At 37.1% G+C, this 24334-nt stretch overlaps 3 protein-coding genes across 3 annotated transcripts; 2 read left to right on the top strand and 1 right to left on the bottom strand.

Annotated features, from left to right (window-relative positions):
• Positions 1-8610: 8610 nt before the first annotated feature.
• Positions 8611-11887, top strand: LOC110855606 (glutamate receptor ionotropic, delta-1). The gene is made up of 5 exons (XM_022104016.1): positions 8611-9070; positions 9147-9215; positions 9542-9932; positions 10557-10887; positions 11504-11887. Exons 1-5 carry the CDS (start codon positions 8611-8613, stop codon positions 11885-11887), a joined length of 1635 nt encoding a protein of 544 aa, XP_021959708.1.
• A 5460-nt stretch (positions 11888-17347) lies between these two features.
• Positions 17348-18075, top strand: LOC110855728. The gene is made up of 2 exons (XM_022104137.2): positions 17348-17497; positions 17697-18075. The coding sequence occupies exons 1-2, from the start codon at positions 17440-17442 to the stop codon at positions 17939-17941; spliced, it is 303 nt and encodes a 100-aa protein (XP_021959829.1). The 5' UTR covers positions 17348-17439; the 3' UTR covers positions 17942-18075.
• A 370-nt stretch (positions 18076-18445) lies between these two features.
• On the bottom strand, positions 18446-21493 carry LOC110855618. The gene is made up of 6 exons (XM_022104027.2): positions 21300-21493; positions 21090-21226; positions 20151-20936; positions 19316-19799; positions 19097-19238; positions 18446-19016 (listed from the first exon to the last, which is right to left on the bottom strand). Exons 2-5 carry the CDS (start codon positions 21180-21182, stop codon positions 19102-19104), a joined length of 1500 nt encoding a protein of 499 aa, XP_021959719.1. The 5' UTR covers positions 21183-21226; positions 21300-21493; the 3' UTR covers positions 18446-19016; positions 19097-19101.
• Between the last annotated feature and the right edge of the window lie 2841 nt (positions 21494-24334).

Here is a 24334-nt window from a genome sequence, read left to right as displayed (position 1 = left end):
TGTATGAGTATAGTTTTTATGTGTTTAGTTTTTAGAATTTCCAAAAACGCGAATCACGAATAGCGAATCTTTTGGTTTTTGTACCATTTCGTTAATCATCGAGAAATCCGCTGCCCCGATTTCGGTTTCTCCCACTTTCTGCCCCCTCGGGAAAGCAGCGGTGTATTTAGAGCCGAATTATTGGCACCGTTGCACTCATATAAATCAGTCTGCAAACGGTGCAAGTTTTAACAGAATCGGATCTTTGTGTTTCTGGAACTGTGATTATTCGTACTCTCGTGCATAATGTCCATTCATTGATTTGTAAGAAATAAAGTAATAATGTCCATAATTTATTTCAGTATGTTGGCCATGCTACTAAAATATTACTATTTTCTTTTAGCATAACTCCGGCGCTAAAATGGATATTGAGAATCAAGCCTCGAAGACCGACATCATCGATTCAGAATCGCACCTTCCCCCATGCAAAACACGTATCCCTATCGGATTGTACCTCATCTTCACCCTGGTTTCCATTTCCTCGTTCGTCTACGTCATTTTCACTCGGCCTAAAGTGGACGACGAGTGGCTTAAAGTGACCGTTTGTGTCGTCATATTTATTTGGATGGGCCGCTGCGCCACGTGGGCATTCGGGTTTAACGGAATTAACAGCAATCTCTGTTACGTGACAGGGCTCCTATTTTTGTCGAGCTGGTGCTTAGTTATGTGCCTCGTGGGGGCGGTCATGATCAAAATGATGGGTTCGAGAGCCCTCTACCCGACCAAGTTTTGGACGGAAGAGCTTTTCTTGAGCAATGATGTCTTCGCGTGGTTAATTTTATTTGTCATTTTACAATTACACGTAGCCCTGTGCTTCGCTATATTTCTAAGATTTATATTTACTGAAGAACAAAATGTGAAAAATGTTGTAAACTTGAAGTGGGTAGTTGGAGTGGGCCTGTCGCCAATGCTTTTACCAGTGGCGGTCGCTTTTTGGCTGTTGGTCTTGTTTATCTTGTTCTTGGGGGGGCCAGGAGTGTCTACGCATTTTTTCGTGATGTTACTACTAGAAATAACTGATACTAGTTTGTTTATAATTAAATATTTTAGTATTAAATTTGTGTGTGTAAAGTTTGTAAACAGTTTGCGTCATGAAAAAGATATTTGCATCTGAATAGGAGAAAACAAGATTTAAATTCGCCAAATTTGACCAAGTTTAAGATTCTGTGCCTACAAGTTACAATTTATGAATAAATTTCATGTGTACATATATACTTATAGAAGTTTAATTTCTTGCAGACGCTTCCCTAATTTTAAACTGTTAAAAATCTGAGGTCATGTACATACTCCACACTGGTATTGATTTGGTAATAACCTGCTACCCGATTTGTACATTCTATAGCAGTTTGTGTCTGATAGTGAGTAGCGAATTTCTTATTAAAGCAAATATTCGAATTGTTGGGCTTATGTTTGCTATTATTTAATAAATTATGTCGTGGCAAATTTTTCACGAAAATATGTAAATAATATTCAAAAATATAATTCGCAGCTGAATGTTTTGATGTACATGTATGTCCATATGTATTTATGTGTGAGCTAATATGGAATAAACCGTTACAACGCATGTAACCAAGGGGTGAAAGGAGTGTGTCATACGTCAAGTGAATATCAAATTGTTCGAAAATTTGTTAAGATTGACACTTCTGACGTGTTTTGTCTTATTTGTGTCAAATTTAACAGTTGATAACCCTTATGTGACCTTTACATGACCTTTGAGGTCAAAATGGAGGTCGCCATTGAATTCGACGTTGAAAAAGAGTTAAAAATGATGTGTTACATGTCAAAACTGAAAAGTGACACTTTTTCGTCACTGTGACGACGTCATCGTCGCAGGTGACGATGTCACAGTATCCATCTTCGAACTCGTCCTGTCTTTTGACGTTAGGAGTTAACGTTCAAAATTTCAAGTCTCTATGTCTTTTCGTTCAAAAGTTATCGGACCAACGGACAGACGGACAGACGGACAGACAGACGGACGGACGGACATAACGATCTTATAAAGGGCTTTCACCCCTTAATAAAAACCAGGTTGTTTTCCACCCAGGTGATATCTATGTACCAATTTCAGTTGGCCCGTTGAATCTGCATTGTTATTTTCTAAAACTAGGAACACCCTGAACAAATGAAACACATTTATCGAGTGGAGTTTCTTCAGGTAAATTTTTGAAACGGGAGAAATATGTATGTAGAAGATGTATGTACACATGCATATGTAGGTAGATATGTAATTATGTAGATTACAGGTGGAATGAGTTATGTTTCCAAGTTTGATAAATAAATAAGTATTTACTTATGACATATTTTATGTAGATAATTACTTTTACATCCTCAATTTTAGCGCTTGCGACAACATGATAATATCCCCATATTTATGTGCTGGCATACATTTCGGACCGACAAACATAAACGTTCACATCCTTAATTTTGGCAAATGGCACATCAAGAAAATTTTGTTCTGATAACAGAGTTTTGTGACGTACACAATCCATGAATGTAATATTTGCATTAATTACACACAGTTGATTTATGTATGTAGGTGGGACTTCATCATTTGTTCCGCAACTGAATACCTGCACGATGTGGACTATGCTCTCAATACTGAATGTTCAATATATGTGAGGTGAGAAACTAGTGAATTAGTGGAAAATTTTCATACATACTTCTAAATATGTATGTATTTATTTCGACATTTCTCATCAAATTTAGTAAATTTCACCTTTCGATTTGATCTTCTTCTGTCGTACATCAATTAATCAATTTCAATAGATTTCCTACCGAATCCTTCTCTTAACTTTACATTGTACGCGGGTTTTGACTTTAAATTGTCGAGTCTCAAATTTCCTTTCTTAATTAAATGGTTATATTGAAAATGAGCATGAATGAGAAAATACTGAATTTTTAATTCCTATTTTTCGTCCATTCTGCATTTATATTCTCGTGGAGTAAAAAAAAACAAGGTTCTACCCTCCTAACTTTGTAGAACTAAAAATTATAGAAATTTAGGTTCATTAAAATTTTCATATTGTAAAAACCTATCAATACAGCTTTGCTTAGCCCGAACCAGGAGAAATTCATATGGTAATATTTTTAAGTATTTAAGGACGGACAGACGGACGGACATGATGATTACATAAGCCCTGGTTCGGGCTAAAAACGCATCGCGATGAATAGGTTTTAAAGTCGCCATTTGCATATATGGAAGAAAGGAAAGTTGAGATACAACAATTAAAACTAAAAACCCGTATACAATGCCACCATAAACTTCCGAACAATTTTTGACATCGGAAACATGACCAACCCAAATTATTTCTACGCAACAGCGTTCGTAACGTTATTCACCGCATGTTCAGCTTCCGTGGCTGTCATAAATTTACCATCTGTTCTATCGCTCAACACGTTTTGTCGATATCACCTCATCTTTAACAATATGTCCACTTCAGACCTTCCAACTACCACTGATGTCCCCCTTACACTGACCAAAAGATCCTTCTCGGACGATTTCATTCCTTACCTCGACCCAACCACTGTCCGCCCAACACTCAGCATTCTCCGCAACAAAGACTGGCTTTGCGAAATTGTCATTCTCTTTGTCACCTTAAATTCGCCAAATTATACAAAAGATCATCAAAAATCGTTAGGATATTGGATTTCTGTTCACAGCCGATATTATATCAGCGTAAACGAGCAAATTAATATGAATCAAGTTTACCCAGATTTTTTTAACTTTATCTTAATTCCAAATAGTCCCAAAATATTGGAATCCTATCTGGATTTCCCCTTATACTCGCAACCATTAAAGTTTACCCTTCAACTACCCGTGAAAATGGCAGTCTTACTATTTCTCCCTAAAAATAGGGTGAAAATCTGTTACCAAAAGGGTACTGTTCCAACTCTTCAAAATTTTGTTTGCACAACTTTAAGTGATGATAAAACAATTTTATTGACTCCATTAAACTACCCGGCAAAATTGGAACAGCATTGCATCGAGAATTCTGTTTTAAAACATAAAATCTCAGAAATCCTGTTTACCACGGGATTAAGTAAACTTAACGCAACACGACACACCTTGAGTAGAACGACCGACCCTTGCTACCCGATTCTCACGGAAGCTTGCTTCTACCCGGTGTATTTTTACGAAAGTCGAGATTTTCTTACCGAACATTACTATAATTTCCAAATTGTTATCACAAAATGCCCCGGCTTCTCATTTTTTTCTTGCTCCCATTTCTCGAGGGGGCTTTCATTTTCCCTGTATTTAGCTCCGTACGATACAATCGTATGGATCGTCACAGTTATCACGTTGATCTTAACAAGTTTCCTCGTTTCGCTAGGATTTTACTGTTTGAACAAAGAATTCTACCCGCTTAAACTATTCTTATACTTTTTCGGTCTCCTCATCGACGAGGTGGACAAGCTGACGAAAAAACTGAGTACTTTCCTTCCCTTTGAAGTTCTAAGTATTGCATGGCTACTTGTCTCCATAGTGATCACTAATTGCTACCTGAGTCTGTTAATCACCAATTTAAACTCACCCCTTCCCGGGGAGAGACGCGACACATATGAAGCAATTTCATGTCTGGAGACCATTAAAGCAAAGTTAGACCCTTGGAGAGTCGTGGCCAGAATGACTGGGTTGGTTCAAACTGACCGCGACCACACCGCGGGGTTTAGCTCGATTGAGAAGGATTTGGGGGGACCCTGCTACACAATTTTATCTCGCTTCACAGCAGCCTGGGGAAGAAAGAATTGCCATCTAAATTATAAATTTCCCGAATTCTTTCATGACAATGTTCGCGATTTTTTTCATCTTTTTAATTATTCACAGCATTTACTTCGATTACTTTATTTCATGGTCGATCCAAGGATTCGCTGGTGGCCGGAGAAATTTGGACTTTTAGAGGGAAATATAACCAACAAGGAATTCAATCAGATGATTGAGGAGGAAATCTTGCAGTGTGAGAGATCCGCTTATGGTGGACCTTCAGGCGAGGTTAACACTTATTATGAACATTTGAAGAGAAATTACCCCGCTAAAAAATGGTACCGCGGAGAGAAAACAATTTTTACAAGGCAGGTCGGATTTATCTTTCGTGTTTGGCGGGAATCACGGATGCTGCAATATTTTAGGCTGTTTATGAGCTCAGGGATTTACAATCACGTGTCTAATCAGGTTAGCCTGAATGACACAGTGTTACGCGAAAGGGAGCTTAAAAGTGGGGAAAATTGGAAATTGCGGTATGAAACGAGCTCATTCCAAGTGGTCAAGCTAGGCGGGAGTATTCAAACTGTTTTCATTCTACTTGTCACGTGTCTGGCGGCATGTTTCAGCTTCTTGGTATTCGAGTATGTGAAATATAAGTGGGCAAATATCGTCAAGAGGGGGACATTAATTTGGGTACGATTCACTAAAATACAATTCTGGTGTGATAAAAAAATTCAAAGTAGAATTTATGTCCGGAGGAATAAGTGATGAGAAAGTGATGATAATTATGTATGATAGCGCAGGATCGGAAGAAAGTTAAGGTTCATGAAATTTTGGCAACTTGAATTGATAAGATGCAATTGATCATTTATTATGCACAGTTAAAAATGTGCTGAAGTCGCCAAGCTGGTATTGATTTGGTAATAACGTTTCCCCTGTTAAATTGAATTGTTAAATTAAATTGTCTTAACCTTGGAGCTGGGAATGTGGAAATTTTTCATTTCGCAATTTCACTACTCCCGGTAGTGGGAGGAGGTGGGATTATTTTGTTGTCAATTATTTCGCTGATAGTATTTATACAAAAATGTATAACAAGTTTGTTGCTTAAAATGATTAAAATGTAAAATTAAAATACAAGCTTTTTGAACAGTTTTTTTTTTCAAAATCTAATAAACAATTAAAAAATAGGTATTTAAAAATTTACCATTTTTTCCCATGGTTTTAGAACTTCATTTATTGAATTCAAATACCTCATGCACTTTATGTATTTCATTTCTTGCTCGTTTGTAATTTATTTACAAGTATTCTATTCATAGTTTCAAAAATTTTCAGAAACATGCCTAGTTTTATAATTTCATGAAAGCAAGATATGCAATCATAAATACTTGGACACATATATAAAAGTTGTATGCATAACACTAAAATTTAGGTCGGACTTGTACCTATTCCATGTGTGAATGTTCGCAAAATATTTTGAATAAAGGTTCCTAACACACATAAATTAGCGATAGTTCACAATTCATAGTGGAAAATATTTATCTGTATTAATACTGCTCAATTTCATCATTTTTGTTATATAAGCAGTGCATTTTGCGCCAGCAGCTTGTCAAAGGAAAGTGGGGGTAATGAGTCCATCATTCCTTCCTTTACCAAATAATTGTAGTAACGATGTACTCAGTCACCTCGGAATACATACACAAATTCACCCATTCTCAACCGCCTAGTAAACTTTCTGTGTACGTGCGTGTCTCGTGCCTGTTTAATTTATGTATTCGGTAGTCTTACGTAACCCACATATGTAACTTGTGTGCATGCTTACTTATTTATACGTATGCAACCCTTATCGTCAAGCTTTTCCGGGGAAAGTTGTTGATTTCTTTAACGCTTCACCAGCCATTCCAATATGCAGACAGACAATGTGTGTCTAAAATTCCGTCAATAGTCGGGACGTGACTTATTTACAATTTATTCTCCAACGTCGCAACGGCCACGGACGCAACGTAACTTGAAATATGCAAGATTTACACCTGGCGGAGGGGCCGTTCAGAAATTATGTAACGCAAAAATCCCCGTTTTCTAAAGGACTCCCCCGTTTAAGATGTGTCACATGGCACGATATTGTTGGAGCCTTAGACCCACTCTCGCATTACATAATTTATGAACGACCCCCAAAAATTACACTGATTTAGGCACATTCAATTCGTCTTACATATATAACAAATTGTGCAAGGAACCTGCTAACCCGAAGTGTAATGGTTTTTACTATTTAAAATTTCCAACCTTCAACAGGATAGCACTAACTTTCACTTATTTACAACAGACAACACCAAAGATTGGCATCGCGTGTTCGTTAACTCTGTTATGCGATGCGGAATTGCAGAAATCTCTCATGAATTTTTAAAAATTATTGAGGGTGACTTGATTGGGAACGATTATGGTGTCATGTGCACTGAAAAATGTGGGGAAGTAATACACACTCCTGATTTGGTAATAACTTCCTACCGGATTGGTAATAGTTTGACAATGGAGGTCTCCCAACGCGTGCTCACGGATTTGGACGAAACCGGTGTCAATCGATCATAACTATAATTAGTATGAAATTTGAAAATGTCACTTTCTGCAAATTCATAGGTTTGGGATATTTGCAAAAAGGAGGAAAAAAGGGTCCCAAGGTTGACAAATTTTACACTTTCCAAATTCACTGGGCGTTTTCTCCTCCTCGGATGCAAATATGGGAATTTGCAGATAGTGTCATTTTCAAATTTTATGCTAATCAAATTTGTGATGGATTAGGTCCAAATCTGTGAGCACACGTGAGGAGACCTCCATTATGAGTGGTAAAATTTTCATTACCACGACATTGCTGAAAGTTATTACCAGGGTTGGTAGAGTCAGATAAGTATGTACATATGTTATCCGGTTGGTACGGATTTATGTACCAGCAGTTTTCTAAGAGTGTACAGATAACACGATAAATTCTTACTGCGACGATATTTCTGGTGCTATTTGTCCCAAAATTGTTCGCATGTCTGGACACGTGAATCTCCAATAAATGGAGCCGTGTAAGGGTTGGGGTATCTTGATTTTGACGTGTTTCCACCCATTCATGGGGGAAGGAAGCGTCTTAACTAAAAAGGCGGAAGAAGTATTCCTTGTTGACCTTGTCGTTAATCGGTATCCAGACTGCGCCCTGTTCTTCGTGAGACAAAGTGGGGAAAGTGAGACGGGGAATAATTTGGTGTCAAATGTTGTGAAAGGAGTTAAAGTGACGGCACATTATAATGCTGTCTTTCATGAAAGTTTGTCAAATGGGGGGAATTTGACCAGGATTAGATTTGACTCTTCCTCAGTGGCAAATTGGAACAGGAAGAGTAAAGGGTGTAAGATTTCCGTGGTCGTGGTGGATCATTTCCGGTCGGAGTTTTTCGAGTGGATTAAACGGTATGAAATTGGCAGTTTTTACTTATCGTGGTAGCTTTTAAATAGGACGCCATTTACAAAATATCCGCATAGAAGCAAAGCATTTTTTCCAGATTTGCACAGTGGGGTACATGATATCGAGATTCGAGTGGACAAAATTTTCTTTTGGGAAAATATTGCGAATTTATCCACATAAATTGGGAAGGGACTATTTAATTTAAAGGTGTCCTATGACGGAAAGCTCACCGTGTTTCCCCTAGAATTTGAATTTAAAAATTGAAACTTCACCATAATAGTCATGTGGTGAAGATTTTACTAATTTTTGGTGCCGTACATTTATTTTTGAGCGCATTTAAATTAGCAATTCATAATTTACTGTATGAAAAGGAGACCACAATGAAACCTTAATATTTTTCCCATTCAGCTCCATATCCCCCATCTATCTCCCCATGGTTAAGAAAGAGTCTGACTTCTGGATCTGGATAACGCCACAACCATCCCAACTGGAACGCCTCCTCTTGTCTGACTTCTTCCCAGCCAAGACCAAGTACAAGCTTGGTCTCAGTTTCACCCCATCCAGTGACCTCGTGGTCCGATCAGTTTGCTTCTTCTGTGCCGAAGGGCTGCCTCAGATCGTCGATTTCCCTCCCGAAGGACCCCCCAGTTTTAACTATTTTCCCAACTTTGTTCTGAACCTGATGGGCAAAACGTTGCGGATATCGTTTCCCGCCGTGAAGGCGAGAATCGAAGCGACCCCGCCGTACAAAGGGGTCAATAACGCTAATCGGGGCATGCTGAAGACTCTTTTTGATCAGTATTTAATGGTAAAGCTGAATTTTACGTATAACATGTTCCTCTCCACGGGTGGGGGAGGGACCGGGTTGGAACTTCCGAATGGGACTTGGATAGGTAATTTTAAAAACATATATGTGCGAGAGTTATTGTAGTTTTTAAACAAAATTAAGATGGAAATTTTGTATCTTAGGCACTGTAGGGGACGTTGTCTCTGGTAAAGCGGACATGGCCATCATGACGGGAAATACTAATAAACGAAGTAATTTATCCACTTACCTAAATCAAGATTCATTTGGGGGTTTCAGGTCAAAATGTATCATTTTTGTAACAGAGAACATTTTAGAATATAAGCAATCAAACCTTTTTTAGTGCGAAATTAGAGTGGCATTTTCTGAAATTTATTGTGTTCATCGTCATTTATTGACATTAACCGTCATTCTTTCTTGGCATTTACCGCATTTTTAGTACCCCTTTTTCGACGGAACATTTTGAAAGATTCCAAAATTTAGAATACATAGTATGCACCCTTACTTTTTCATCTCTAATCCTCAACATCTTAATCTTTTCAACTTATTATTCTCCTAGATCAACAAGTTTCTTTCACCAAATCCTTCTTCGACGTGAGCTACTTACACTTTATAACAACCAACGGGGTCCGAATCTTCTCCCCTGCGACGCTCCTTTGGTCGTTCGATCTCCTTATGTGGACCTGCATTGGGGCCTCCACTCTGGGAGCGTTCATCGTCTTCAAACTGATCACAAAATCTATGACCGTGCTTGGAATGGATGGCGGCGAAAGGATGACTTTTGCTCATAGGGGGATCATCAGCAAGGAAAGTTGGAGGATCGAGCACCAGATATTTTTCGTCATCAACAGTTACCTGGATCAGGACTGCGTCCTCCCGACGTACACCCCGCTCCGATGTTTCGTTGCAATGTGGTTGTTTTTCGTACTGATTGTGACAACAGTGTACAGGTGAGGATCAAAAGAAGAAGCTATGAGACACGGTATATTAGTTTATTCAGAAATTTGCAAAATAAGTCCAACAGAGCGTATAATCCCTACAATACGATATATGTAATACAAAGGGTGAATCCCATTTTTTGAATCACATTTCTTGCATGGATTTTACCACGCTTATGGCAATTTCTTGCACCAAAATGCACCAAATGTGACCTTGGTGCAAAAAAATAACATTCGATTCCTGCGTTTTCGAAATTCCTCAGTATTTAGCCATGCCCTGTTGCAGATTATAGCTCGCAATGGTCCATGGTCCGCTGGACCAAAATGGTCCATTATGGATCATGGACCACAAAAAAAAAGATCCATCGATGGACCATGGACCATTTTATTGCGGGCTGTGTTGCAGACAAGGCTACCCTTTTGGAAAAAGAAAATACACCCCATATTCTTAAGTAAGGTACACTAAAGCCAGAGCAAACTTTGCTCTTTATTAAGTTAAAGTTAATCTGGGTTTAGTAAGTTACTTAATTTAGAGTTTAGACTGTATTTACTTTTCAAAAGTATAACCCTCTTTTTAAGTGTGCCATAACCTCCCGTGACAGATATTTACATCTGCTGACCGTGTTTCGCTTACAGATCGAAGATGGTCAGCCTTCTAGCTTTCCCCGTTTTGGAAAAAATTCCGACAACTTTTGAAGAATTGGTGGAATCCGACTACACCGTGGGGTTTATAAAGCATGGCGATGGAGCGTACAACACGATGAAAGCATCCACTGATCCGGTGTACGTGAAGCTCGTGAAGGACATGGAAATCATCACCGGAGTCGGATTGGAATGTCTGGAAAACGTCGTTGAAAAGAAATATGCCTGCCTTGCCTTCACTATTTCAACGCTTTATCTGCTGTATGGAAACCTGTCAGATTCGGACACGAGGAAATTGATGTATTCTCCGGAGAAAACCTATGTGGTTAGCCAAAATTTATTCATATTATTCATTCATTTTTCATATTTCATTCATTTTTTGCATTTTCATTCATTTATTCATTCATTATTCAAATTTACATATTCATTCATTTATTCATTCATTATTCAAATTTACATATTCATTCATTAAAATTCATAACAATTATTGATATGTACATATTCCATTTCCTTGATAATAAATATTTACGTTTAGCATGTACATTGTATTAGTTTGGAAAGGATTAAATTGAGGATTAAGGAATAGGCTAAAATTTTGACTTCATCGGATTAAAGCTTTAGGATTAAGTAGATAGTTCTAATCTGGACTAATAATCGGCAATCCGTAATCCCAATTAATAATCGCCAATTTTTAATCCGAACTGATAATCAGTAATCCATAATACCAATTAATAATCGCTAATTCTTCATCCCAATATTAATAATCAACAATGTTTAATCCGGAGTTTTACCAACTCTGGTTAACACTCCTTAAATTTGAGTCCGTTGATCGAATAGTTGGTCGATGATAATTGGTCGAATTTCTTTTTAAGAATATTTATTATCCTGTTTTCATGAATTTCCTAAATTCTCGGACTTCCTTTTTTATCTCTGAAATTTAGGTCTTTTTGGGTGCCGCCCTCGAACCAGGGTCTATCTACAAGGAATCCTTTGATTTCTGGCTGTCCTGGGTGAGACCATTTCATCTCGCGGATTTCTGGGAGGCGTACGACATGCATTACAACGTCCGCCTTCCAAAAAGAGCTTGGTGGCTATCGACGAATCAAACGGACAAATTGGAACGTTCCGACCCCGGTGAGAGCGATGACCTAACCCTGAAGCATATTTCCGGCGCTTTTTACGCTCTAGGCGCATGTCTCGTCTTTTCGGGTGTCGTCTTCATCCAGGAATTAGTCGCGTTCCACTACATGGCAAGAATGAAGAGGAAAATTGTTCCGCTGATTCGAATAATAATTCCGGAACGTCAAGAATCTTTTATAATTTGAGAACAATGTTTTTTTTAATCTTTGTGGAAAAATGGGGGTATTCAGTAAGGGTTCGCGAAATTACAGGGAGGTCTTTGAAGTCTCGCGTTACATAATTTATGAACATTCCCATAGCAAAATTATGAAGCTAGCGAAAAAAGTATTTTAAAAATTCATTTCTTGTGGAATTAGGGACGGGAAAGATATGCAATTGGAAAAAGACTCATATTCCTTCCATATGTACCCGTTCAAAAATTTACCTTACATTCAAAAGTCAGTTATCCCGATTTCGAAGTGAAGATTTTCATTCACACTCAGTAATTTTCGTTCAAATTCAGTTTATTTTACGTCATTTCTTACTTGGCCCCATATATTAAGCAGATGATGGAGAAAGAAAGCAGTGAAAAAATCTTTGATTCACAGTCATGCAACTGAAAAAATGACGGAATAGTTTTCAGTCATGTTAAATCAAATGACAGCAAACTCATTTTCATTCGTTATCATTCACTATCATAATCTGTGAAATGAATGAGGGTAAACAGGTTTATTTTGTTCGAAATCTACCAGTCTTGTTTCAGTTTATGTTTTATTATGAAGTGTATGTACTCAAAAATGCCATGAACTGCACTTTCGTACTAATATTTAATGCATAAATTTATCCCTTTACGTTAGGTACATGCATGTGTATTTGCCAAATGTGAATAAACTCGCGTGATATAAAACATGAAATATAATTTCTAAACTATGTATAAATGAATCCAGAAAAAAGGATGCGATGTGTGGTCGCATAGAATGAAGGATTAAACCCTTTCCATGTAAATTTTACCGTCAAGCAAACCGTTCACCGCCTGGGGTGAGGGTCTAAATTCTTCCAAAAGTGGACAGCCCACTTAAACTGGGGGACCCTTCATAAATTATTTAACGGGAGAATGGGGACGTTCCAATGATATTGTGCATGACGGGCTGTTGGGAAAATCGCAATTTTCATGTTACGTAATTTTTGAACGGTCCCTCGACGTACAAAATTTGGCTGGTTATTTTAAGAAAAAAAGCCAGGTAAATTCGCTACTCATTAGGAAAACTCTTATTAGTTGTAAATCAGTGTAATGCACGACGAGAGGTACGGTTCGAATTTTTGTTGAGAGAAAGGATTTTTAGCGAGTGAAAATTTGAACAATAAATTCGCTACAAATAGTCCCAACGTATGCTCACGGATTTGGACCAAACTAGCGTCAATGCATCATAAATATAATTAGTATGAAATTTGCAAATGGTACTATCTGCTAATGCGCAGGTTTGGCGGAGATATTTGCATTGCATCCAAAGCGAGAAAAATGTGCAGCAAATTTGGAAAATGACAAATTTGTTAGCCTTTCTCCTCTTTTTATGCAAATATCTCCGCTAAACTTATAAGCATTGGCAGATAGTGCCATTTGCAAATTTTGTACTACTTATATTTGTGATCGATTGACTCTAGTTTGGTCCAAATCTGTGAGCATAAATACGTTGGGAGACCTCCATTGTAACTTTACAAGATTTGCATTATGTAACTTACACAGTGCCCGTGCGACCCCAAATATTTACCTGGGCAAAATATATTTGAGCGCCCCTAACTTTTCTCATATTTTTTCCCTATTTTTCTCATGTTTTTCTCACATTTTCCGCATATTTTTCTCACATTTTCCTCATATTTTTCTCACATTTTTCTCATATGGTTCTTATATTTTATGCAAATAATTTTCCGAGGCGTGAAAAGCTGTAATCATATTTTAAAATTATCCAAGAACTAATAATTCGATTTTTAACGAGCACATCGATAGAAATTAAAATGTACGCTTTTATATATTAAAATCCAGAAGCACATGGGACCAATTTTACTTTTTTCACAAGAAAAGTAAGCATTTCCAATTTGTTTGCCGTTCAGAATTCACTAATTTGAGGCCAATACTTTCATTTTAAATTGTTTTCTAGCCAAAAAAATGCGCCTTTTTAAATTTTGGAACTTTTCCAGTTTGAAAATTTCGAAAAATGTTGATTGGTTACTTGACTTTGGTACTAGAAATTCATCAGCAATATTATTTGGAAATTTAAAAGTTCACTGGAGTTTGCTTTTAGAGATTTCATAAACTTACAAAAATATGTTTTAACTTTTCAACACGCAGTAATATTCGAAAAGTTCAAGGCTTTTGAAAACCCCGAGGTGTTGACTGGAAACCCTTTTAAAATTCGTACCTCGATAAAATAAAATTCATCCAATGTAAATCTGAATTTTATATTTTAAAGTGTCGCATTGTGAGTGGGGAAAAAATTTAAATTTCCGCACACACACTTTCGTAGAAAGGTGTCGAGTAGGGCTGCCAAATCCGGATACTTCGAATTCGAAAAATCCGGATTTTCGGATTTCGAAGTATCCGAAATCCGGGTTTCATTTTGGAATGAATCCGGATTTCCTTAATTTTAAAACTAATTTTCATTTATTATGCAAATTAACATACAAATTGTTGGGAAAAGCGTGAGTTTTTTAAAATGCGTACGTGCCATTCATTCCAGATAGTTTATGTGTCATTTTCAACATCAACCTCACCTTTTTAAAATTTCACATTTTTTTAGTACATCAACTTAAAAATATACCCAGAAATTATCTACATATTCAAAAATTAAAAACCATAGTGAAAAGCTTAAATTCCGGTTAAATATGGTAATGAAGTATTGGACATCTATCAAACTCGTTCAAATATCAATGAAGTGAATAATATCAATAAATAATTCAAATCCGGAATTAAATCCGGATTTGGGCCAGACAAAACCGGATAATCCGAAATCCGGATTTGAAAATTCAGAACGGATTTGGCAGCCCTAGTGTCGAGACTATTTCTATATTAAACTGAAAGGCAACATTCGTAAAGAATCGGGGTTTTTCTAAAAACCACTACCCCAGGGTTAATAAATTTGATGATTTATTCAAGAATTTATTCAAGAATTTAGGATTTGAGAACATGTTAATGGTATAAAAAATTCAAGTCACGCATGAAAATGTTCAAAATTCCATACTGAGTCCGAACGTTTAATTATCACTGATTAAGATTAAAGTAATAGTTTAAAGAAGTTTATTTTAATTTGCCTCAAACCATACACAAATCCCACAAAAGCAAAATCCCGAATAAGCTTTAGGGGTTTTCAGGGATCTGATAACAAGAACCACAGAAATCTAAGTCACAAAAACCAGTGATGACTTACTCAAAGGCAACTGAAAAATATTACTTATTGCTGTAGAGAATATTCGAAAGGTGAATTTTACATCAATCAGGTCCAAAAATTTATTTACTACGCTTATAAATTTCTAATAAATTGCTAATAAATTACTTCGCATCATATCATATAATTGTTGGCGCCCTTCGGCGCCCCTCTGCGCCTCAGCGCCCCGGGCAACTGCCCGGCTTGCCCGCCCCTCTCACGGGCCCTGAACTTACATACAAAGTCTACTATTAAAATTCAAAGTTTACAAATGTAGATGTGCAGGAAAGTTTTAAAAAACCCGGGCACCATGGCCACCCACATGGCAAGAATTCACACCCATCGAGAACGCCCCACTTGCGATGTTTGTCACTGGACGTTTTCCACTTCCGGCACTTTGCGGAGACACATGGACGTCGTACACGGGTCGAGGGAACGACCCCGTTTCCTATGTACTTTTCCCAGCTGTGAAAAAACCTACCTGACTCAGGGCCATGTTTCGCGACATGTAAAATCCGAACATTCCGAAAACCCGGTCCGATTTCCGTGTACACTTTGCGACAAAGAATTTAAACGCAGGACAGACCTTGAACGTCACATTTTCACTCACACGACCGAGAAGCCGCACAATTGTGCCACTTGTGGGAAGCGATTCGCACTTTTGCAACCCTTGAAACTACACGAGGTACATAAATATGTAAATATATTCAATGGAATATTGGGGCTGTTCACAAATTATGTACAAAAAAGGAAATGGGCTCAGGCTTCGTTGATAAATAAGTATGAATCGTGCCTACGTGACTTAAGAAAATCGCGATTTTTGCCTTACATAATTTATGAACTGCCCCTGATTTAGATATTTATGTATTTATGCAAGTTTATCTTTTTAATTTTCAGTTGACCCATTTGCAAAAATGTGGGCGAAAACTTTCCAAGTGCAAACTTTGTCCCCTGACTTTCTTTACTAGTAACGGGTTACACCGGCATGTCCGGTTTTTTCATGAAAATCTTAAAAAGTACGACTGTTCACATTGTGGCAAAGGGTTCTCGACCTCGAATCACTTGAATCGCCACGTCGACGCGGTACACCCCGCGAGCAAGGAGAAGATCCATTCCTGCGACAGATGCGAGTACAGGAGTCACTCAAAGCGCAATTTTGCCATGCATAGAAGACGGCACGGTGCTCAGAATCATGAATGTTACTTTTGTGCGAAGAAATTCACCTTTTTCCATAGTTTGGTCAGTCACTGCGGTCTCATTCATACCTTGGAGAAGATATAGATAATTTGTGTGACGCTTGTTTTATGCAGTCAGTGGCCGCCGGAGTTGTGGGGACATTAGCATTGTAGGAGATGGGAGGGACGGATTTTATTTTTAACATGGGGAGATGATAGGGACTTTATAACAACGCATGGGCCCACCCTTCCACGGCCAAATTTAAGTGAAATTTAAGTCGGAAGGTGAAATAAGGCACGATTTGTATTCGTCGAGAAAATAAATTGGAGTCATTTTCGTAATAATATTTGTGTGAAAGTGCAAAATTAAAGGTCTCGTAATAAAGAAAGAAAGAAATTCAGGACAAATAAATAAAAGTTAAAGTTTGTCTCAATTGTAAAATTAGATGGAATGCATCCAAATTTATTTCATCCAAAAAATGAATGGATATCTGCGCAGATTGGCTCATCACCTTATGAATAATTTATAATGCAAAATGCTAAAACATATACTAAGCAGATTTTTTTTCATCTTTTTGCGAAATCCTAGCAATACCTACATATGTACATAGCTTTGCGAGTTTATGAATGAAATCCTGATTTTAAAGTCGATTAGGTTATCCATTCATAAATTTGTGAACGCATAACGACCAAATTTAGTTTGGACTGGTTTTCCCTGGAAATCGCGTCTGCAATTTGCATGAAATGAAAGATTTTATTTTGTGCACATTAATTGTCACCGAATTGTGCAAATAATTTTTTGTGAATTAATCGTCTTAACAAATTATGTTTCATAAATATTTAAATGACAGGTGGACATAAAATGTTTATGAAGTTGTCACACTTTATTGTTAGGATTTTTTGGTAACATTACATATTCGTCCGGTACGAAAAGCTAATTTGAGCACCCCATTCTGGCCACCATATGTCAAAAATTTTGCACAATGATGGACAAGGTTACCAAATTGACTTTCAAATTAAACTTTCATTCATGTTTTTGGAGTAATTATTCAATCTTTGGGTATAAAAAGATGCCTAATTGGAGTCAGATTTCATTCATAACTCGATCAAATTAACCTTTTACGAAGTAATTTGCAAAAATCCAACCTTCTTCAAACCAACATAATGGCAAACTTGTCTCTTGCTCTGGCAATCTTGGTCTTCGTTGGTTTCGCAAGTGCAAGTAAGTTATATTTCTTAATTTAAGTATTTTTAGTAACGTGACTTTAGAAATTTTTAAAATTCATAATTTTGCAATCTAATCAAAAATTTTTGTGCCATTGCATTAGCCGCAATCCTAAATCATTTTACGCTTTTTACAGATACTTTCTTTTCAAAATTAAGTTTCTGAAAAATATAATTTATTTAAAATTTCATTCCAGACTTGTCCACCGATTATACGACCAACATGCAAGTGAAGTACCAGTCCAACGCGATCCGGAACATTTTGGAGCTGTGCTCCCAAGGGAAGCCGATTCCGGTGTCGCTCTGTACGGCGTACGAGAGCACCAAAACCACGCTCTGGACTTACGACCCCATGTACACCGCTTCAGAAATTGCCGACATCGCCAAAGCCGACCAGTGCATCGCCACCCTCCCCAAACAGAAGTCATCCTGCACCATTTAAATTCAGCAAAACTTTGTAAAAGGGCCACCCACCTAAGTAGATAAAAAATTGGTTTCAAAATTTCAAATTTGCAAATTCTTTCTACCAAATTGTACTAATCAGTAATAAAAAAGTAATTATTTATCTCAGCAAAATTATGTGTAGACAATCTTAGCGTAATTGGGTGCCATCCTCAGCTATGTATAAAATTACCAGAAACTTTAATTTCTATACTAGGAAATTTTAAAAATTTGAATTGTCTTAAGTGCATATTGGAAATTTAATATTCAGTACAGAATTTTTTTCAACGGTTCCAGAAATTTGATAAATTTCTACTTAAAAACCAGTGCGCAGTGCATCTCGGCGAAAGTTAGGAAGTCCAGACAGTCCAAAAATTAAGAGAACTACAAAAATATGGATTTATTCCTTAAGGATGGAAAATTGTAAGGATGACTAAATTGTAAATCATTGTACTTAATTGTTTGTAGTAATTTTAACACATTTTATGTTCAGTGAACCTTGTAATTTTAGAATTAAAACATTTTCTCTTACTTTTAATCACAGGTAAATTTAATTAAGTAGGTCACATTAAAGTTAGAATTTAATCTAACAATCAAAAGTAGTAACAAAAATATTTCATAGAAACAAGCATTAACTATCAATAAAGCAATACATGGATAGTTTAAATGGGTCTAATTACGCAAATGGTAGTCATTTAAGTAAACTAAACTAAACTAGATAAACTAATTAGTAAACTACTTACTACAACAAATCAAAATTTGTCAACTAACTAACACCTCAACCATTTTAAACAAAGTTAATTACCAAGTCAGGTTAACTATAATTAGGCTTGTTATATAATTAATAACAACAAAGTCAGTCTTAATTCCTGTCTGAAAGGCATTCAAATTTGTACTTGATAAGTATGTATGTATTGCAATTAGATACATAAATATAGTAGATAATTAACTACTTTACTAATCAAAAACTAAAACAATTCTAACATTAATTAGTGACACTACTTCGTCAATTATTTTTTAATCTCTCCCCATAAACGCTTGAAGTTCGTCAAATATTTCGTCGTTTTTTCGTCAATCTAAAAAAAGGAAATCATACATTTTACAAAAACAATCCCGTACAAAAATATAAAAATGTGAATATGTAATTAATTAATACCTTAATTAATACCAGGAATACCCACGTGTCGCCAAGTTTCGAATAGCACTGCAAGACTCCACCGCATTTCGTAACCGGTCTGACAATTTGAACGAAATGTTGTCATAATCCCCCAAGAAGTCGAGACACGTGTTGGACAGTCCTAAAATACCGATACAATTTTGAAAATACAATTCTAAAATTTATACAAATCTGAGTTTTTATTTCTTAAATTCGAACCTTTCCACTCCTTCATCCCCTCGAGCACGGCGAACACAATATCGGAATCAAACTCGCGCTCACGATATCTTCCAATCACTGGGGGCAAAGCGTGTCTCACGCTGATCTGTCCGCTCGTCAATCCCCACTGGCCAAAGGACTCGAACATTTTCTTTAACGAGTCAAAGTTTTCGTCCAAATGGGGGATGAACTCGACACTCAGGTCCAATTTGAATTGGGTAACGGAGGGGTACAATTTCCCCAGTTTGGCAACATCTTCTTCCCCAACTTCCCCATCGTGGATGGTGACCACGTGGAGCGAGGTAATCCCGTCGTGGGGCAGATGCAGGGTTCCTACAATGTCGGGAAGATCGGTCGAATCCGAAGTGTCCAGGAAGAGATGGGTCAAGTTAGGTAGATCAATTATGTTTAGGCAATCGTCGACCTTGAAGACGTCGGAGGCTCCGATTTTGAGTTCGGTGAGATTCGGGAAGTCGAAGTTGAGCTGGTTATGGATAAATTAATTAAAATTGTAATTAGAAAATTTAAATTTACACTAAAAAAATCGTAATTGACCTGGTTTGTTAAAAAAATAGATAATAATTTACAAAAGTCATTAACTTTTCTAAATTATTTTTTTCTAAACAAACTAAACTCAGAACGCCATATAACATCGCAGATTTTACCTTCGGACTACTTTTTTTAACGAAAATTGTAATGGAAATTGTTCTTTAAAAAAGTAGAGTCCTCAAATTTTTTAAACTTAACGTTTTCTAAACAAATTCTGCCATTTAACCTCTCAGATTCTTTTGTCCCTATTTTTTTAAACGAGTAATTAAGTAATTTTAATAGTTACCTTAATGTACTCGATCGCATGCCACCTCCTCGTAGAATAATTCAGGCTGAGCCTTTCCAAAGAATTTCTACAACTCTTCAACATCCTGTCCATCTCGAAGTGATCGAACTGCACCACATCCCTCGTAAAGACGTCGCGACTTTCTTGATATTCAAATCCAAACTTCTTCAACTTTCGACACTTGTTCAAATCCAAATAGAAATTGGTCTGAAGACTGAGCTCGTCCAAGTTTGTCGCGGCGTTTAGCAGCTTCTGACAAATCAAGGAAAGTCCAGCTTTCGTACTGGAGAACATCTTATAACCCGGAAGAATCCTGAACGAGATGATTTTGAGGTTCGGGAGGGGATGGAATTTGTCAAGTTTGATGTCATCTTCTTCGCTCCCGATTTGGGACGCGAAAATGGAAATCCGAGTCAAGTTGGGAAACTGATAGTCCAGCCACATGTCGTGAAGACGGGGCTTGAATCCGATGCCGACGATGAACTGGATGGTTTTGAGAGACCCACAGATTTTGGGCAGGACGGGTTCGAAATTGGTGGGAAGGGCTAGATGGATGTTGGAGGAGCAGGCACATACTTCATAGCAGCAGCATTTCATGTATAATGTGACGTTTTTGGCCAGTTGGTGGTCGAACGAGGCCAACTCTTTGGTCGGCTTGGAGGAAAAGAGGAGGGATCCGCGCCTTCCGAGATATCCGGTCGCGACGTCGGACCACGTGGTGCACACGAGGCGGGACGCTTTTAAAGAAGATGTGTCCTTTAAAGCGGAGAATACTTTGTCCAGGATCTGAAATCAATATTTTGAAATTTTGAATTTGTATGGAAATAATTAGTTTCGTCATTTTGTGTCGAATTTTGACACCTTTTTTATAAACAAATTGTCATAAAATCATGCGTAAATTAATATAACTACTAATAATATAGCAATTTAGCTACTTACGAACGGGTTCATTAAAGCCCGCATCCTCAATTTGTCCAGGTCGCCGATAAGATCGATATTCTCCACTTTTGTCGTCGCCATAGTAGCCTCCATCGTAATCAACAATTCCAATAATTAATTGTACGCCCAGCTGCTGTCTAAAGTGTTTAATAATTAATAAAGTACAAATTATAAGTAATTAAATATTTGTAAATTGAAAACTAAACTCACCTTATTTCTACCTTTGTAAGTCACCTGTGGATCTGGATTCGACTTTTTTTCAGTCCAATAGACAATCAGCCATGTGGGTGGAACCGATTGTAATTAATTATATCAATTAATTGGGCTTTTCTAATTAATTTCAAGCTAAAATATAATCACACTCTGGCGATTTCACCCTTGCCTGCCTCGTGCTGTACGTAAACAAGGGAAGAGAAAGGGATGAAGTTTCCGCATACGCACGGGGCAGGTGAGAATCTGCCGGTGGAGGTCGCTCAGCTCTCCGATTTTTAAGACAAATTAGTCTCAATCGATCACAAATTTAATTAAATGAAATGATTTTGATGAATTTTATGATTTTATGAAATTTACAAAAAATAAGATCTGCCAATGATAAGATTTGACAGAGAGAGATATTTGCATATGAAGAGCAGACAATTTTGACAGTGTAAAATTTGTCAAGTTTATGATGCATTTTGTCTTTTTGTTTGCAAATATGTTAATTTAAATAACAAACTGCGGAAGTTTTGGGGACATCTGGGGACATTAACATAGGATAGGGGTGGGAGGTATTTATATAATGAGGAGATGGAAACTTGTAAATTACAAGTTGTAATACAAGTTTTGTACATACGCATCTATGTATAAGTACATATGTTAAATAGATAAATATGTACGTAAGTTTAAGAAGCAAGGGAAAGTGATGGGAAAATTCGTAAAGCATATGGAACTTAATACAGTAATTTGTAAAATTTTGTCAACCTTTATTTGAATCTCTTATACAAACAAAAGAGGGGCACATAAAATAACACCAACTTGTAATGTACAGAGGGTTTTTCAAGATACAAAACTCACTTTTATTTATTTTATTAAAGCTTTATTTTTCGTTGGAAAATTTTGTCAATTGCTTCAATGTGTAGCCTATTAGTTTGTCTAACGAGGTGCAATCGCTTTTTCCACACCATTATCACGTTAGACACTTTTTTGGAGTGATTTTGTTCCACCCGTCCGTGAAAAGTTTTCCAAAACCCATTTAGCCCCGGAACGATCCGCTTGAAAATCTCTGTAGCAAGTACTCAAATCCGAAATAAGCTATCCTAATAATGTCAGGCGACTCGTCAAGAGTAATTTCAGTTTAAAATTTATTTCTGGAAAAGTATTTTTCATAAAGTTTTCGCGAAGATAAGTTGAAATTCTTGATGTAAGAGGGATAGCCTCCTCCGCGTTAGTCTATTTAGGTCAGAGTGACTGACCCTAAAAACTATTGCCTATTTGCCTGACTCACCCCCAACATTTTGAATACTTTTCTGTGGTGACGGATGTTCCTTACTGATGAAATTTGCAATTTAGTATAACTCATCCTCGATCCTGGCTGATCTTAGACGCCACTTTAATGGACGTGGAACTCCAGCCAGCGGTCCCTGCCTCTTTATGCTAGTGTCATTTAATACACTGGAAATATGGGTGTGACTGGCATTGAATTCGCCACTTCGCCAGTTTGTTAACAATTTTTTATGGTACAATTCATCTGGGGGGGGGGGGGGGTGTGGGGGTATGTTGGTGCACAGAACTACGCGTTGTACTGCAAACTGTTCCTTGACTATCTGAGTACAACATATGCAAATTTCAATACGGGACGTTTTTGACGGGAAAAACGAAACCCTGCTGACAATCTCTCACATTATTTCACAATTATCCAAAACGGTTTCGAGTTTTCTAGTCTATCATTTTTTACATACAACGCAAAAGCAATGTCTGGCCAACTATTTTAAATACAATCAAAATTATATGTGTGTAAATTACGCCATAATTTAACGAATACTTACAGGGAACGCATTGGAGAAAGCTTCCCGCAAAGTTTTCGACTGTCACCTTTGTCCTCAGGTTTTCGTAAGTCGATTCGGCCTACAGAAGCACGTTCGCTTCATTCATGAAAATCTGAACGAGTACGCATGCACATTTTGTGACAAATGATTCTCCATATTGACCAGCATGAAACCAGTGTTTCGGGTGCAAGTAACCACCTGCACGAAATAACCGCAAGAAATTGGTTTCTTGCAGCTGTTTTTACTCGCAAGAAATGCAAAGTGCAAGAAACTCCTTCCCGCCGCCATAGTTCTGTAGGCGCGTCGCTAGATGGCGCTGTGTTTCTTGCACTTTCTTCCATTTCTTGCACCTTGCATTTCTTGCGTTTCTTGGTTTGCAGTGCAAAAAATGAGAAAAACCCGCAAGACACGAAACACTGCATGACACGTCACGTAGCGTCGAGACATACGAGAACAAGAAATTAATTTATTCTTGTGATAAGTGCGAATACGAGAGCCATTCGAAAGATTATTTAGCACTTCACGTGAAGACACAGTCCAGGGAAACACGTGTGTTACTTCTGTGGAGAAAAATTCGTCAGGTTTGGCGAATTGGTTAAACACTGCCGTGGAACGCATACCTTGGAAAGGTAGAAATTTTACAGAATTGTAAAGATGTGTAGACATGTGCAAATGTATACGTATTTACATGTAGGTTAATTTTTGCACATTTATGTTACTTACGAACATATTTATTACTTACATACATACATATTTGGTCCGAGACTAATTCAGGAGGAAATTCAAATTTCAACATCTTCCACATTGAATTGCTTCATGCAGTGTAAATTTTCGTGAACATGTGTAAATTTTGTTTAGCTCAAAGTAAATTATTTTGGTGTAATTTTATTTTTTTAAACATGCCTAGCTCTTACATATTGACCTTCACACAAATTTGTTTCCATAATACCTAATACCCCATAGTCAACCTACGTATTTTGTATGAAACGAACAACAACAATTTTGCATAAATTGTTTAGAATGCAAATTTTATAAAGCGATTATATGTACGTAAACATGTATATAATTATCTGGCCCACGCGCTGCACGTGCAGCTAATAATTTGGCAAATATTTTTGTTTTTCGACGATCTATTAAGTGTCCCCAGAAAGAAAGTGTCAGAACGTTTTCGACCAGTAAAAATGAATGCTTGCATCAAATTTAATGAAACTTTTGTGTTAT

The sequence above is a fragment of the Folsomia candida genome, unplaced genomic scaffold, assembly GCF_002217175.1.
Source record: "Folsomia candida strain VU population unplaced genomic scaffold, ASM221717v1 Fcan01_Sc013, whole genome shotgun sequence".
Classification (NCBI taxonomy): Eukaryota; Metazoa; Arthropoda; class Collembola; order Entomobryomorpha; family Isotomidae; genus Folsomia; species Folsomia candida.
Note: the sequence above shows the minus strand (reverse complement) of the source record. Positions and strands in the feature narration are given on the sequence as shown.